This window comes from Talaromyces rugulosus, chromosome I (assembly GCF_013368755.1).
Source record: "Talaromyces rugulosus chromosome I, complete sequence".
Taxonomy (NCBI): domain Eukaryota; kingdom Fungi; phylum Ascomycota; class Eurotiomycetes; order Eurotiales; family Trichocomaceae; genus Talaromyces; species Talaromyces rugulosus.
Window position 1 is genome coordinate 6,086,938 of NC_049561.1, and position 16,547 is coordinate 6,103,484.

The 16,547-nt window shown below is 48.8% G+C and overlaps 2 protein-coding genes across 2 annotated transcripts; both read right to left on the reverse strand.

Annotated features, from left to right (window-relative positions):
* Positions 1 to 594: 594 nt before the first annotated feature.
* TRUGW13939_02088 (uncharacterized protein) lies at positions 595 to 8,356 on the reverse strand (the record flags this gene model as incomplete). Its single annotated transcript, XM_035485284.1, has 9 exons — positions 595 to 640; positions 712 to 1,369; positions 1,421 to 2,389; positions 2,625 to 3,369; positions 3,428 to 3,781; positions 3,832 to 5,195; positions 5,254 to 6,485; positions 7,190 to 7,958; positions 8,047 to 8,356. 9 exons carry the CDS (start codon positions 8,354 to 8,356, stop codon positions 595 to 597), a joined length of 6,447 nt encoding a protein of 2,148 aa, XP_035341177.1.
* A 1,022-nt stretch (positions 8,357 to 9,378) lies between these two features.
* On the reverse strand, positions 9,379 to 11,750 carry TRUGW13939_02089 (uncharacterized protein; the record flags this gene model as incomplete). The annotated part of the gene is made up of 4 exons (XM_035485285.1): positions 9,379 to 9,489; positions 10,143 to 10,434; positions 10,791 to 11,660; positions 11,713 to 11,750. 4 exons carry the CDS (start codon positions 11,748 to 11,750, stop codon positions 9,379 to 9,381), a joined length of 1,311 nt encoding a protein of 436 aa, XP_035341178.1.
* Positions 11,751 to 16,547: the final 4,797 nt, after the last annotated feature.

The following is a 16,547-nucleotide window of genomic DNA, read 5'->3' on the forward strand; positions in this document are numbered from 1 at the left end:
CTTTTGCTTTTGCTCCGCTTTCCACAAATGAAAGACGTCAAAGGCTCGGCCTTGCTCACACTTTTCCTTTTCCTTGAGGTCATACGAACAACGACCCGTGACCGATAAACAACGAAACAATACTCCCACCAATTGCTGTTTATCAACAGTTCCGATGGTAATTTGTCAATCCTGGAAACGGCAAGCTTTCTTTACGATCTATCTACGCTAGAGGTGCCTTACCTGTTATATATCCTTTTATCTCTCTCTTTTTCTCTTTCTAGCATGTCACTAGCTATTTGTATTTGTGACTTTTTATACCCTTCTTGTACCAACTCGGACATTGTCCCCGATTTTGGTTTAGACTTTTTCTGTGTGAATGGCATGCAGAAGGATGTATATCGTGTGGCTTGGATTCGTTTTGAATTTAATACGCCGATAGCTTAATTCGCCTCCAGGAAGAATTAATTGACGAACATATTACTATATTCAATTATCATTTTAACGAACAAACATGGTCTTTGATTTGAGTATATCAATTGATAAGTCTAGTATACAGCTGGTAATTGAGTACAATGAATCGCAATCGGTCGGTCAGTACACATCCAAAACTGCTCACACAGCAATGGTGTCACTGCCATTCTTTTGAGTAGCCTCGTACCTGCAAAAAAGAACCATTAGAACAATATTCAACCGGATAATAAGGATTTAAAAAAAAAAAAAAAAACATACCGTTTTCCGCGGAATCCCCACAACCCCCAATTCCCCGCCGACACATCCAAAGGATCCATATCATTCAGATCCCATCTCAAACTGCGAAAGCGGTTTTCTCCAGGGTGCAGCAAGACATCAAACTCACCGCGGCACTTGTCGTGAACCCAGTTGATATCGCGCTCCATGTCTGATTGGGTATATCCCGTGCAGAGGATGGGTACCTTGGTCTCGAGCAGTTTGGGGAGTGTTTCTTCCCACTCATGCGAGGACGCTGGGTGGCCGAGGCCCGGGTGGAAGAGCATGAAGCAGTCAAAGTACGGGTCATACGGAGCAAAATATTGCGCATTGTGCATCGTGTGGAAGTAGTCCACGTATGTGGTGATTTTCATTTGCGGACCCAGTCGGTCTTCGGTGATGCCGCCAAAGGGGTTCTCGGGCGTGCGTTCGGGCAAGGGGAACTCCTCGTCGCGGTTTGCCATGCTCTCCGGTCCGATGAAGATCAGGTTGATCAGCGCATTGGGGAACATGTGTGACAGTTGCAGCCAGACTTGACGGGGCAGCGAGGACTCGGCGCGGGCACCGAGAATGAAGATGCGCACGGGGGGTGCTTTCAGACGTAGACCCTTGACATCTTTGCCCTCACCTTGCTTGGGTGGATGGAGGGTGTAGCGAAGTGCTACATTATATCAGCATTGATATTCCAACAAACTCAAAAGATTTCACTCACCACTCAAACTCTTCATCCCCTCGACAGTCAGCTTCCCATCCGAGCGCAAGCTATACGGACTCAATTCATGCAACACACTCGCAATCGTCGCCGGATATGTCAACAACCGAGTCACCTGCCGCATGCTGCGCTCATTATTAATCGCCTCAAACTCACGCGTATACAGATACGTATCCCAATTAGTCATGTTGACGATGAAATTATCGTCTTGCGGGCCCGGGTACGCAAATTCGGGGAAGAACCGGCCAGACACGAGATCGTGGTCGTCCTCGTTGATTTGGCGCACTGTCTCGCATACTTCGAGATGCGCTTCGTAGTCGTCCATCCAGTGCTCCTCGGAGCAGTACATTGGCACCCCGCAGTCTGGGCATTCAAAGTGCGCGTGGGCCGGAGGAAGCTTTTCTTCTCCAGCATTATTGTTGTCAATTTCCTTTTTTTCTTCCGGAGACGACGGGGATATGCGCGTCTGCTGGTGGCTCGGATGAGGACAGAAAGCGTTATGCTTAATAAACTCTGCGCGTTTCCTGATAATCGGCGACGGCGAATTTGTGAACGAGTGGAAGAGGTTGTTGGCCTTGCGCAGCGGCCGCGTTTCGTCCGACGGTTGGGGGACGGCAATAGCACTCTGCACGCTTCTCGACAGCGGTTTGAACAGGACTGCTGATTTCTGAGCTGCACCAGCGCGGGCAATTCCAAATGATGACTGCTGCAGCGATCTCAATTGCGCGGGACTGTTGCTGTGAATTCGAAGGAGCGGGTTCCGCGGAGCTGCGGTCGATGAGGATGTTGAGAAATTGCTTCTGCGATTGCTGGGTTGGGCAATTCGTCGGAATAGGACCCGACCGTGGGCCTTGGGCAGCAGAATTTGCCTGCACATGTTGCAGGTATACTCGCTTGCCATCGTGGTGATGGTCGACCGTGAGCTTGTCTGACCGAGTCGACCGGATGTTGATATTCTGCCAGACTCCGCTGTATTATACCACGTGATATTACTGTAATACCGTTACATTCGGTCAACTACAGTACGTAACTTCAATTCCAAGTAAATGCACCCATGCAGAATGTACTGTATTGATGTATCTAATAATATTAATGGCGAACTAAAGAGCGAGCGACAAGAGCCACGCAAAAGGTTACAGTGTGACTGCGAAAAAAAAATAAACAAGCAAAACCTCAAAAAAAACAACCTAGAAAATATCCTCACTGGCACTCCAGTCGCCCGCGTCTCTGGCTTTCCAGTAATCGCCCGTAGACTGCCAGTATTCCTCGCCGGTGACCTGGCACTTGGCCTTTTTGAACCACTGGGGAACGAATTCGTCACCCGTTCTTTCGCGGTCTCGTCGTTTGGCTCGCTGCTTCTCTTCGACCCGATGCTTTTCCGTGGCCGCAAGATCATATTCCCCATCTTCCATCGCACGCTGGTCAGGGCGGAGGCGGGTGTCGGTAGGGGGCAGATGGGGTCGCAGGTTGTCCGGAATCGCATTCAGAGTGACCACAAAGGGGGTCAGATTGAATGGGATGTTGGGTGGCCGAGTATTGGCTTGCCACAGCAGCACTGTCCGGCCATCGCCTTCAGGGGTTCCGCCCTCGTTTCCTGACGCTGGTCGAGCAAAGATCTTGTCGTTCCATCGTCCGCCAATGCTGTATTTGGTGATGCCCTGCGCGTCCATCACTTTGCCGCTCACTTGGTACGCAGACGACGCCTTCCAGCCACGGGGCTTGAACTCGAGCTGGCAAACCTCGCCCGTCTTCCAGTTGCGCACTTCCATCGGCCCGTAGTTGTCTACGGTGGGGTTTCCGGTAATGATGCCGATCACCGACGACGTGACTTTCTTCCACGTGTAGATTTCCTCATCGCCAGTAATCGGGCGTAGTTTCAAGAACCAAGTTCCCAGCAGGTTGATATCAAACGACTTTCCGTAAAACTTGGACTTTAACGCCGATTCACCCTAAAACTATGTTAGCACCAATACAAAAACAGGCATTCGGAGAGTAAAATTATCGTACAAAGTATTCCCATTTCGGCGACTCGGCCCAAGCAGCACCAATCGGTGGATGATGGCTGACTTGCTCGACGTAGAACCGGTAATTTTTGTCTGGTCGAACATATTCAAAGGTCTCTCCCAACAAGGGATTAAAAGGCTTTGCCACACGTCCAATTGTAGAGGCGTACTCGCTAATTGCATACGCAGCTACATATAGCAAACGCTCCAACGAATCGGAACGGTCCGAAGCAATATCCAGGAGATCTGCGTATTCCATATCCTCGGCAACACGTTGAAGAAGAGAGGTGGGCTCGTTAAAAGACACTGGGAGAGTCATCTTGGTCATGTCTTTACCAATCATCGATTTGAGAATACCCTACAATTATGTTAGCACGGAAAAGATCTTTTTGAATAAATGAAGCATACCCAGAGAGAAATTTTGGGCCGATCGTCGTTATCCATCTTCAATCTTTCCCGGACAGGATCTTCATAACCCTTGAAAGACGGAGTAATGGCCGAAAGTTTCGCAGAACGTAAATCAGCTGCTTCATCATCCACTGGCTGTTTCTCCGCCGACTCATTAACAGAAACCAATTCTTGAACTTCCAACTCGTCAGACTCGATGGCATCAAAAAACTCGGCGTCGTCGTCGTCAGAGTCCGACTCTGCGAGGTCTGCATATTCAGAAATGCTCAGCCGCTTCACCGGCACATCGTCGACCTTTTCTACTTCTTGGGTCGTTGGTGGTGGTGATGGTGGTTGTTCAATCGCAGCGGCCTCCACAGCCTCTTCCAACGCATCTACCGTTTCGTCAAGTTGCGTTTGAGATGCACGCTTACTATCAGGATCGGCCGAAATCTCGAGAACCTCTTTGAGTGCCTTCTTCGTCCGCTTGCGTTTTTCCTCGGACTCGCCGACTTTACTTTGCAAGTCTTCATGCTCTTGCACAATTCGAGCCATGCTGTCTTCCCACATCTTGCGCGTGTCAGACTCCTTGTCGAGACGGTACTGCCAGTACGCATCTCGGTCTCTGGATATTTTCATCAGATTCGCCAAGAGGCCGTTCAAACTGCCCACGGCAGAATCGTAGGCGGTTAAAGCGCGATCCACCGCTGGGTCGGACACAGTCAGGTCCGGATTTTTGGTCTTTTCTACCTGAAGAGAAGACGAGACATTGGACAGAAGGTCAAGCTGGAGCTTTGCAGATTGCGCAGTGATATAAAAGGCATCCTTGTTTGCAGGCTGTACATCGCCGCGGCTGGAAGCGTAGTCGTTGTAATCGTCGTATTCGACGTCGCCATCGGGCCCGACAGGATGGCTGGTGTGTCGCTGGATATCAGTCTGAGTGACGCTCTGCGCATAAGAGCCGTACGCAGAGGTCTCGTCGTCGCCGCCGGCGAATGTTGACTCTGCTGGGGTCCGCGAGCTCACGCGCGAAAAACTTGTGGTCGATTTGGGAGCAGCCAGACCCTTGGAGGGGCTAAGTCTGCTGCTAGAGGGCTCACCCTGAGAATCGGAAACGCGACTGTCGACTTGGTGTAGTTTTGCCTGTAGAACCTCGGCATCCTTGGTTTTCCGCCTTTCCTCTTCCTTTGCCTCATCCTTTCCCCATTGAATAGCGTTGTTAAGGGCCCAGAACCATCGCTTGGCCTCGACTACATGGTTGGCTTTGAGATGATACTTGACCGACGACTTGCCGTGGATTTCAAAGCGGGTTTTGTCCTGTGCATCCATGTGTAGCTTCGCAATGCGCATGCTAATAGCACCTCGACAGGCAGAGCCCGCGTCATCTGTACCAAAATTAGCTTGCCTGTTCTGGAAGAAAAAAAAGTGAGATTAGAGGCCAACCTTGGTGTTTGTAATAGCTCAAGACACCATCCTCAAGCACGAACCACCGCAGTTTGAACCCCGAAGTATAATTTGTCCACTTCTTCAGATAGCCCTTCATTTCCCTGGCATCCTTTCCTGCTATGGTGACTTCCATGCTCACGGCCCTGTGGGAAGCAGGCGCCGAGGGACTGTTGCCCAGAATGGCGCGTTCTTGAATCCCACGCTGGGCTATAACAGCAGCAGGCGATTTCTTGACAATAGCCTTTGTCTTGTCGTCCTTGGTGACATCCTGAGGGAGCTTGCCCTTTTTGTCGCGTCGAAAGGGGTCGGCGCCGTGCATCAGCAGGATCTGGAGCAGAGAAGTATCCCGTTTCCTGGCACCTTCGTGAAGCAATGTGCCCCCCGTTTGGGAAGTGACTGTATCAGTCACAAGATCCAAAGCGTTGACATCAACAGTGCCCTGCACGCGCGGCTCCTCAAGCAGCTTCCCCAAAGCATCGTAGTCGGATCGGATAACCATGTCCTGGATCTGCTTCGTCTTGGCATCGATAAAGATAGAGCGAGAGAGCTGCAGCTGCTGGAAGATTTCCGGCGTACGAGCCAGGTCGAGCGCGGTCTGGCCGCGGTAGTTGACCACCGAGTCGTCGATCAGCGGCTGCTCAAGCAGAGCCTTGACAACAGCGTCGCGCCCAAGCTGCGAGGCAAGATGCAACGGAGAGTTTCCCTCGCGGTCGCGGGCATTGACATCGATATCGGGGCCACTGGCCAGGACGAAATCCACGACCTGCGATTCGGCGCATTGGATCGCCAGGTGCAAGATTGTTGTGCCCGACGACGTTGTCCCGGAACCGTCCTCCTTGGCCTCCTTGATCGCCTTTGAGATGGCAGTAGTATCGCCATTGCGCAGAATCTCAAAAAGCCGAAACGCCCTCACCGACTGCTCGATTGTTGTACTGGGGTCCTCGTTCTTGATCGACTCTGGCTTTTCGGGACTCTCCCCACTATCACCACTGGGGTTGATCGAAACGTCGCCCGAGGCACTGGGCGAGTCCATCGGCTCCGACGTCGTGGGCACTTTTCGTGTGCTGCGGATTCTGTTTAGTGATAGAGAGGATTTTCGCGGGGTGTCGGCAATCGAGGATCCGTCGCCGCTGCGGTCACTGTCATCGTCACCACCAGCAGCACTACTACCCTTGGACTTGTCGCGGTGTAGGATGGAGCGCGCCAAGTAACTCTTGGACCGTTTGTGACTAGATTGGGAGATCATGTTAGTAGCCGATAAAACGCTTTTGTAGTTAGAAAAACAAAACAAGGCATTGCTCCATCGACAGACTGGGGGCAGGCAAGTAAAGGGGTGCAAGCACAGTCAGAGCAGTCAGTCTTAACTCATGTGCGATATATCGCATTTGACTCGATGCCCGCGTGTCTGACACTTGCGCCACTGACAATTGCGAAACAGATATATCAACAGCCCAGTCCACACGCTTCGCACTCGCCCCAAGCCCGCCGACGAAAAGAACAAGCTAGTTGTTGGATTGTGTTGACAGAGGATGCGGAGAAACTCACCCCTCACTCCGTTCTGTCATTTTCGGCACAACTGCATGCCAGCTCAGCAGATTCCTGTTTCCCTTTTTTTTTCTTTGGTTTTGTGTTTGTATTTGTTGTCGCCCGCGTGGCAATGATAAGTCTGAGGAGACGGACGTAACGATAATAAGTCGAGTATTAAATTGGAGGACAGAAGTTGATGATGAGCGAGCGCTAAGTGCGTAGGCGAGGAAGGCGCCGATCTTGAACAGATCTGGCCGGGGTACGCAAATAAATGGGCGGATGGGCCGAGCCACTAAACGATGCCGATACAACACATGGGCTGCTGTCGCCACTCAAGTTTCAGTTATCGTCTAGATTATTCTATATCTATATATACATGGTATACAAGTATACAGCTAAAAACTACCCTTTATTCCCACTAATCAAGAGAATAACACCACCCAGCTGCCGCTTGACATCGACTTGGTTGACGTCGTGAGTATCCTCGACCTCGCCCCAGATATCAGTTTGGTAGTTAACTTCCAGCATCGACACTTTAGCAGCCTCGTCAGCACCGAACCTCGAAGCACTCGGCGTGGGCTGGATATGGCTGAAATGCTCGCCCCATTCAACCACCAGCCTGGCCGCGATCAGCAAGCTCTTGCACGCGACAATCGCCCTCTCCAGACCGGCCAGCTCATAAGGTGGCAGCGACGCAACCCAGTCCTGAATGACACTCTCCGTAGCCGCGCTTTGCCCGACGGGCATGATGCTGTCCTCGTCGAGGATCGGGCTGATCTCGACGCCCGGCCATATGGTCTGAGTGAGATATCCAACAACATTTCGGGCAGCTTTGACTTGCGCAGTGCGTAGCGTTTCCTGGTCTGGGTTGTGCAGTCTCCTTTCTGGTTCCCAGCACATCAGTGTATCTGTAGACAAAAAGATCTTGGCCACGTTGGCGATTTCCTTGCGGATTTTGTCCTGGCCAACATTATCTTCTTGCGCAATGTCGGCCGCGCGCGCGGTCAGCGATGTCAGTGGGATATAATCTTGTTTGAGCGCTTGCTGCGCGGACGTTAGCAGGTCCCATTCGAGAGCGATGGCTTCGGCCAGATGGCGTTTCGAGCTGGGTATTGTCAAGGCCGTTCGCGTCGGCGTGCGGATCGCGCGTGTATCTAGCAGTACTTGGTACCCATCTAGGCAAACAATCAGCTTCTGTACATTCAGATCCGAAACCCAAAAAAAAAGGTAAAGCAGGAGGAAAAGAAAGAGAGAAATCCTCACCATCCGATTCCTTCACATGAACATCCTTCCAAAACCGTTTCTTAAGCGGGTATTTGGCGTGTGACGCCTGCGAACTCGCTTTTTTAATCAACTCCTCATGTTTCTTCCGTCTCTCGACGCGATCGCCAAAGTCTGGTGACGGCTTGGGCGCTTTCGGCGGTGGTCCATGGGCGGTGATGGGGTGAGCGACGGCCCATGTTTTTGATGCGCATTGGAAGCAGCGAAATGATGAGGATCGTAAGTTTGGTGTTGGTGGGCGTGACGAGGACAGGGCTGTCACAGCCCATGAAGGCGCTCTCCTCATGATCATTGTGTTCCCTCCCTTGAAATAAAAAAAGATATAAAAAAAGATAGAGAGAGAGAGAGAGAGAGAGAGAGAGAGAGAGACTTGTAAGCTGCGAGACGGAGAAATGATGTAAATTGCCAGGTGTCACCGCTTTCCTCTCACTCCTATCAGCACCGGCCAATCACAAACTGCTAGTGGATGATATCATCTAGACCAAAACTACAAAATAATAATATATTAAACTTGAACGAATCAATTGCTGCTAAATTCATTACGTAGTCGCTAGTTGCTAATAGACAATACGGCAAGAATACATGCACTTGGACGCATCTCTAGACCAAATTCGGGCGCCCAAAGTATCATATTAGGGGCGCAAGAACTTGGAATAGAAAGCAGCAGAAGAAAGAAAAAGCACAAGCACCAAATGAATAACGCAAAAGAACAAGAAAATAAAAGTGAAAATAACAAATAGCCTCCCAGTCGCTTTTCTTGTCTAAGCCGATATTGACACAAGAAGCGAGAAAATGCTTTTGATACTGTTACACGCATGGTTTGCATCAATTGCCAAAAACAGAATGGAATGACCAACAGTGTGACGTGAAAAAAATACTCGAGGGACCTTTTCCGGCACGCAGCGGTGCTGTCTTCCCCGCTGAGGCCGTCGAAAGGAAGCGTTGCTGCCAACACAACCTAGGTGAATCGGATTAAGTAGGATGCATGATGCATTTGAAAGAAAAATAAATCCCAACTTTTGATAAAAGTAGAGATGAGACAGGCTCAAATAACAAAGGTCACAGCAGCAGCAAAACCAGCAAGTTGGAAGATGAGAAGTAAAGGGATCTTGCGCATCGGCAAGCCCGTTTGTGGTTCAAAAAGCCAAGTAGAGGATGTTGAAACATAAGTCATGGCGTCGTAAAGGTAGTATGCAGGTATGTGGAGATATGGAGTATGCATTCCATATGGTTGATGTTGGGTATGCGAAGTGCAGTCTGACCTATCGTCAACCAGCGATGGCCAGACTTGGTGGTAGGAAATAACCGCCGAGTCTAGAGAAATATGTTGAGTCGCTGTTGCTGCTTCTGGCGCTCCATATCGGACCGCTTCCTCATACGTTCCGAGTCATTGGCATCGGCACCTTCTCGACTGCCCCATGTAGTCTGTAAAAGAATTGTTAGCTTCTTTGGTCACAACATAATTAACACATAGTAGTGGGCATGTAATGAATAATGTATGTATGGGCCCATGGGGCTGATCAACGGTAATACAAGCCAGGCTCAACTCGGGATAGTGTGGACGGCGTAACGAGTCATCAAGTGGATAAAGGGACGACCGATGCGATCCGTTCCGATCCGGTATTATTCTGTATTTTTGCCTCCCTCGACCCAAACAAACATGGCAAAGCCGAGATGGAGGCAAAACAGGGACAGACAGAGCGAATCGTCGCAAGAACGGCTAGCAGGGTGAAGCTCCAACAATCGGAGAGTTTTTGACAGCCTCTTTTCTTCTCATTTCTTGTGTTGCAGCAAGAACATGGGCTAAGTGTTTGAGAGCGGGGAAGACAACAGGCATGGAATCAGCACGGAGGGGGAGGGGAGGGGCAGTGAGGGCACCGGCAGAGAGCTAGTGTTGGCTGTGGTGATTGCTTGGAGGCCTAGGCCGCTAGGTGCAAAGCCCTAAAGCACTCTAGCCGCGAGGCCCCTGCAGCACACCCCTCGGTGAGGCCAAAGTATCTCAAATCACAGCAGCAGGCGCTATCGGCCACTCGGCTGAGGAGGCAAAACAGGTAAATAAAAATAAAAATAGAACTTACCACATTAAGTGTGAGGACGGCGTAGATTTTGATGGCGCCGTGAAAGTAGCCAAATAGGATGGAGATTGGCAACATCACGAAGTCGGCCGGGTATCGAATATAGTGCCCCAGCAGCTTGACAAACTTGCTAAACAGCATCCACGCCAGCAGCGAGCGCATCGCCAGCGCGTGCGAGTCCCCATCCCAGTATTCAGTGGCCTTGTGGCACAAGTAGACGAGAAGCAAGTCGCCGAGAAGGGCAGGAGGCGAAAGCGTCGTTAGATGGACGGCGTATGTGCTCCACGGCTGCCGACTGCATGTAACACAGACCCCGGTTAGCGCAGTTCATCCATTGTCTGTATTTAATAATGTTTCGCTTTCCAGTGGGCTGTTTGGTGCCAAACCGGCTTATGCTGGGTACTCCACCCCAGCAGTATGACGCGCGACAGAGAAAAAAAGGAAAAGACAAACAAGCCGGGCCAGCCTAGTGGAGGGCCCAGATCCATGCAAGTAATAACAAGTTGATGCAGGTGCATGTCATGCATGAGATAATGTGCGAGCATGTGATGGTATACTCGAGCAGGAAAGCCAAGGTGGAAATTAAAATGAAAATGAAAATAAAAAATAAAAAAAGTAGAACAATAATATAGAGAGAGAAAAAAAACTTACTGCCAGATATGACGTTCGCTAAACATGCTAGTCAAATTGCTGCGCCAATTGCTTCGCGACCATCGAGCGCACTGTTTGAGGAAGATCGGGTTATTCTCCAGCGTAGTCTTGACCTCGACCTCGGGGTGATATTGCACGTAGGTTTCCCAGCCGTGAGAGACCATCCAGCGAGTAATGAAATTGTCGTCGTCGGCATTGAGCTGGTACTTGCCAAACCACCATTCTTCGTTGGTGAAGGCGTGGGTGAAGCCGTCGTCCTGCAGGATCTTGGTCCGATAGGCAACGGTGCGGCCAGACAGACAAGGCACACCGCCATCCATGTGAGTGGTGGCGGCGCAGTCAAAGTTGCGACGCTCGAGGTAGAGCGCGCCGAGGAAGTTCCAGATGCGTTCGGAAAAGGTGGGATTGACAGCTCTGCGCAGGCGCTGGCAGGTCACCACGCCGCCGTAACGCTCGTCAGTGTCGAACGGGGCCAAGATCCACGGCAGGGCAGTGGCCGGCCAGCTGACATCGTCGTCGGCAAAGATCGTAATGGCAGTGCGGACCTCCGGAATGGCCCTAGTCATCTGACGGCGCTTGTTGGGGTGGGTAACGGTGAAGAGGCGAACTCTCGAGTTGAAGGCAGGCATGGCATTCAGCATCTTCTCGGCCTTTTTGCGATTGGCCTCGATGGTAACCAGCAGCAGCTCGGCGGGCCGGTTGTCCAGGATGGTGCGGATTGTTTCAACCAGCTCGTCACCACATCCCTCCAGAGTGGGTATGATCACGGTCACGTCATCAGCATTCAACCTGGGGCTCTCCGGGATGGGAATTGTTTTGAAGGTGTAGAACGACCACAGGTTGATGATCAAGCGGGCATATCGGTAGATGCTGGGCGCAGATTAGGAACAGACTGATACGCAAACATGGTAAAAACACTCACAAAAGCATAATAAAGCTTCTCAGAAAAGGGAAAGCCATGGTGACGCGAGTCGTACAATTAAGGTCTGGCAGCTCTCATCGGTTGGTTTGCTGATGAACCCAATTAGGAAAGCTGCACCTGAGCCCTAAAAGTGACACTGCCAAAAAGGATAACTTTTTTTTTCTTTCTTTCTGTTGTCCAACGAAGGTCCTTTTCTTGCTCAATGAAGCGAATGTAGAGACTCAACAAACGGAGAAACAACCCACGACTCGGCACGACGAGAGGGAACTATACGTCACTCTGGGACGAGCGTACAGTACGAGAGTTTAGAAAAAAGAGAGCGATGTCAAAGCATTCGACAGGACGCAGCAACCGGAAGAGGGGGGAAAGAGAGAGAAACAGGAAAGAGACAAATAGAGAAACGCAGAGAGAAAAAGAGAGAGGGAGGAAGAGAGAGAAAGTAGAGAGAGGGAGAGAGAGCGAAGAAAGAGAGAAGAGAAGAAGTTAAAAAAAAAAAAAAAAGGCAGCGTCAGGATGATTGACGAAAAGAGTCGGCTGCAGATTGGCGCGTCATGGGAGGTGCATTTGAATCTAGATGGGCAACAGGCGTGGGGCTGTTGCCGCCGCGGATGGGCCCAGGTAGAGTGACATGCGAGCAGGGGCCAAGACGCCCTCTAGTTAGCGAGCTTGCTGTAATTATTGTTCATTGTTGTGGCGATGATGCAGTGGTGCTGATGCATCTGGAGAGCTGCAGCTGCGTCAGCCCTAGACCGGCCGAATGGAGCCATTGACATGGCAAGGTTTCTTGATGCCAGAAGAGATGGATGAAGATGAGAGACGGAGACGGAGAGAGAGAGGAAGGTGGAGGCTGCTAGCCGCTTAGAGGCCGCGGGCGAACTGGGGCAGGCTACGGCGACCTAGGCTACTAGCGGGCGAGGAGTGCGTCTCCTTCCACTCGAGCTGGCGAAGCGTGGACAGCGGAGGATTCTCACTCTCCACTTCCAAGTTCCTACAGAAAATGGTAATCATCTCATAGACAGCCTGTGTACAGAGTGCATCCTGGCCATCAATGTGTCGGTATAAGTGTATATAGTACGGCGTATGCAATATGTATGGGTACGGCACGATACCGCGATACGGTATCGGCCGGTACAGGTCGGCTCGGCAGGGCAGGCTCGTGCGTCTTGCCGTTAGTCTACTATCCATAAGAGAGCATCTGCATCTACTACCAAGTCAGTGTGAAACACGATAAGAGAAGTGTACTTGACGCTGTTGACCCCTAGTTATAGCGTCAAATCACTGGCCAAGAAAGCACTTTGTCGCTACTGCTAAGTCGCTTGCGTTTTCTTGCCCTGTGATTGGGCTCATCGCCTGCCAATCAGCAGCCCAGATGGCCATTCAGGGTTCAATCTATATCAGACAGTTATTATACCATTATATATTACTTGTCTAAACATTGATGTTTTTTTTTATATATACAATATGTATCTATTCTATGTACATTGATGTTTTTTTTACATTTCATCTAGCTGAACAAGAAGCTCGACGAGACAACCTTGATAGAGGCAACTTTAGGCTGTTTTAACTCTCAACTCGCGATCCTGGCGACGATCAGACCAGCCTAGTGTGGCCATCACGGCGTCACGCTGGCCAAGCTCTGTGACTGGCTGCTAGGGGGAACTCATTAAAAATAGAGAATAAAAATAAAAACCACACTCGAGCTTCTCTTCCGCTTTGCCGTGTTGGGCTCTTTTTGGGCCCGTTTCTGTCCTAATGACTTGATGACTATATTTCCCCGCTTCATGGTGGTCATCACAGAGTTTCGCCGTTCACAAGCTGAAGCACTCGGACCTCTAGCATCATTATACCAAATATTTTACTTTGTTTTATTTTATTTTTTCAGACTTTCTTTCAATGAAAAAAATCAATATTAATCAGGGACAACATCCCTGCAAGTCTCCTCATACTAGTAAATACAATGATAAAAAAATAAAATTGTCGACATCGTTACTTTAGTCTATTATTACACGCATGCGACTCCGTAGCTCCTAACGAGCTAGGCTAGCCTCAGTGGCATAGGATCGACATGACTAAGAGTTGGAGATCGGACACTTCTCCCCAAAGTTCAAACCGTCTTTGGCTTTGGCGCGATAAATTACGAGCAGCAATAATTAAAAAAATTAGGTCTCGTGTTGTTAATAATTTTTTTTCCCCATCAACTGGTGTAGGATACTCGCAAGCCTCTCGGCTCGAGCTGACTCGCCCTGGAGGCAACGATGTAGGTCCATGCGCTGCTGATCGAGATCATAGCCACCACATGACTAGCATAGGATATACATATATACAAATCTATACAAGTACATATACTTATATCTATCTATCCATCTGTGTATATATATATATATATATATATTTATATTTATTTATTCATACGTAAATAAATATACATGCACATGCCTGCCCATCGGTACAATCTGCAAATGCAGCCAGGTTACACAATGTACCCGTGATCATCCACAAAACATCGCGACGTACCGTACCCGTATTATACAGGTATGGAACGGCTGCAGGTAATCTCGCTAGAGCGGGACTAACCCGAACAGGTTAGTACATGGCGCAATCTGTCATGCAGCCTCAAGAACTATCCTAGACCTGTTTTGGCTTTTACCATGCTCTCTCTTCCTTGTTAATATTGATCTTAATATTATATATACTCGGCTAAAAAATTTGCCCACAGGGGTAAGTAATCTTTTCTATAATGCGATTGACTTTTTTTTTTTTTTTCAGGAATATAACGCAGAGCAACAGCCAAAAAAACAGTCGGGGCAAATCGGGAAGATTGCCTTTGTCAACGCTCAAGAACTCGGCAGGAACGCCGCGGCACGTGCGTGGTCCACTATAGGCTAGTTCTTGTACTACTATGGAACTACTTCTGGTGAACTGTCCCTCGAACAAATATTATTGTTGTTATTATTATTATTATTGTGCAAGCTTCTCTCAGGGAATCCTACGGCAGAGCTCAGACAATCCTGAACCGGTCTGTCGACGGCCAGACCGAGTTTATCTTACTAGTATCAGGCTACCAGCAACGGCCTAAGCAGGTCGACACGAACGGCTCGTGGCTGAGTTCATTTCTTTTTTAATATCCAAAAGACGATATTAATATCAAAACACCATGTAATTATGATGATCGCACTCACAACGAGACCAGGGCCAGAGCCTATGTTAGGAAAGCCGAGCCGAACTACGTTTTATGTGCTATCACGTATCAAGCTATTACTACATAGTACGTCGTACGTAGCACAATAATAATGATATTATTAGCGACTAGGCCTAACAGCCTAACTCATTTACTAACACTGATTCACGGATCCACCGACTATCACCGGACAAAATACGCCGTCTCGCGCGACTGATCGACCAAGGACGGGAGATAGCCATTCTATTCTCTCAATCCCTCTCTAGTACGTAACAAAACATTGAAGAAAAAAAGACAAGTAAAAAAGCAAGGGGGAAATAATTAAAATTAAAATTAAACTCCCCGGCTGATCGACATCCTCGCCCAGAAATCCTCTCAGCCCGGAGGAATAAATCCATAATAATTGACCTAACAATGATGATACCACACCAACACTAACTGTCCCACGTTATTTTAGCCCGCCAAAAGAGAGAACGCCGCACACGGATTTCCTAATCGGGCAATATCACATTTGGCCCAACGCACGCCACACAAAATCCTTTGTCTGTTTTTTTTTTTTTTTTTTTTTTAACTGACTGTCTATCTTGCCAGGTGGCAACTAATGCCGTCTATGTCTAGCCTGACAACTCAGAATTCTAATTTCGACGAGTGGAGCGATTATTTGTTGGTTATTCTTTAATCCTCTGTAGTACCTATGTCGTAGTGTTGTTATTATATTTTTATTATGTATTTATTTCTATTACTATACCATACTATAGTTGACATCGGCATCTCCGGCAGTAGCGAAAAATAGAAGCATCTGTATCCTCTTTTCGATCTTGAACCGAGAGGGGGGAAATAATAATAATGATAATAATAATAAATTAAATTAAATTAAGATTCAAAAAATAATCCAAACGTTTAATACTTAATAGGAATATTATACATAAGCATCCTGCTCCCTTGGGCGTCACTAAATCGAGCCGGAAATGCACGTCGACTTCCCCCCGAAGAGCTAATGCGCCGATGGCCAGGATCTTAAAGTGTTTCTTTGCTCTTTGTTTTTGTTTTTTAAATTTTTTTTTAGGGATCTACCTGCGTTGTGCATGCATGCATGCAATCTGTATGCACTCTTCTCCATCGAGTAATTGGCTTCCTGCATGGCTGAAACGTGTTATTTATTACCCTGCCAGTCTATCCGGAAGAAGATAATAGGAGTGGGGGGAGTAAACATTGGACATCATTAAAAAGTCAATTCCTCAGACGATCAGCAATTTTTTCCCTTTTTTTTTAACGCCTGCAGGGAAATTCTTCCAAAAAAAAAAAAAAAAACGCCCCTCCAGTTAGTAGTTACTACGTACATCTCAACGAATACAACGTGCAAAGTGGGTATTACGTGTTATTCCTATGGCTATTGTAACGCCAGGATGCTGATCGTCAAACACCGCCGCCGCCGCCATTCCCCGGGCCTAAAACAAAAAAGAAAAGAAAAATACACGCTCAACTCAGCAAATCATGGGCAGATCTGAAACTCGGGAATGGTTGCCGGGGTGGTTTGTCTCGAGCTGATTCGATCAATCGTCAAATTGAATGGAGATTTGACGCCGAGACGGAGACTAAGGGGGATGATTTTCGGCTGACGTTGCACTACCAAAGTAGCTTCTTTTTCTTTTCTTTT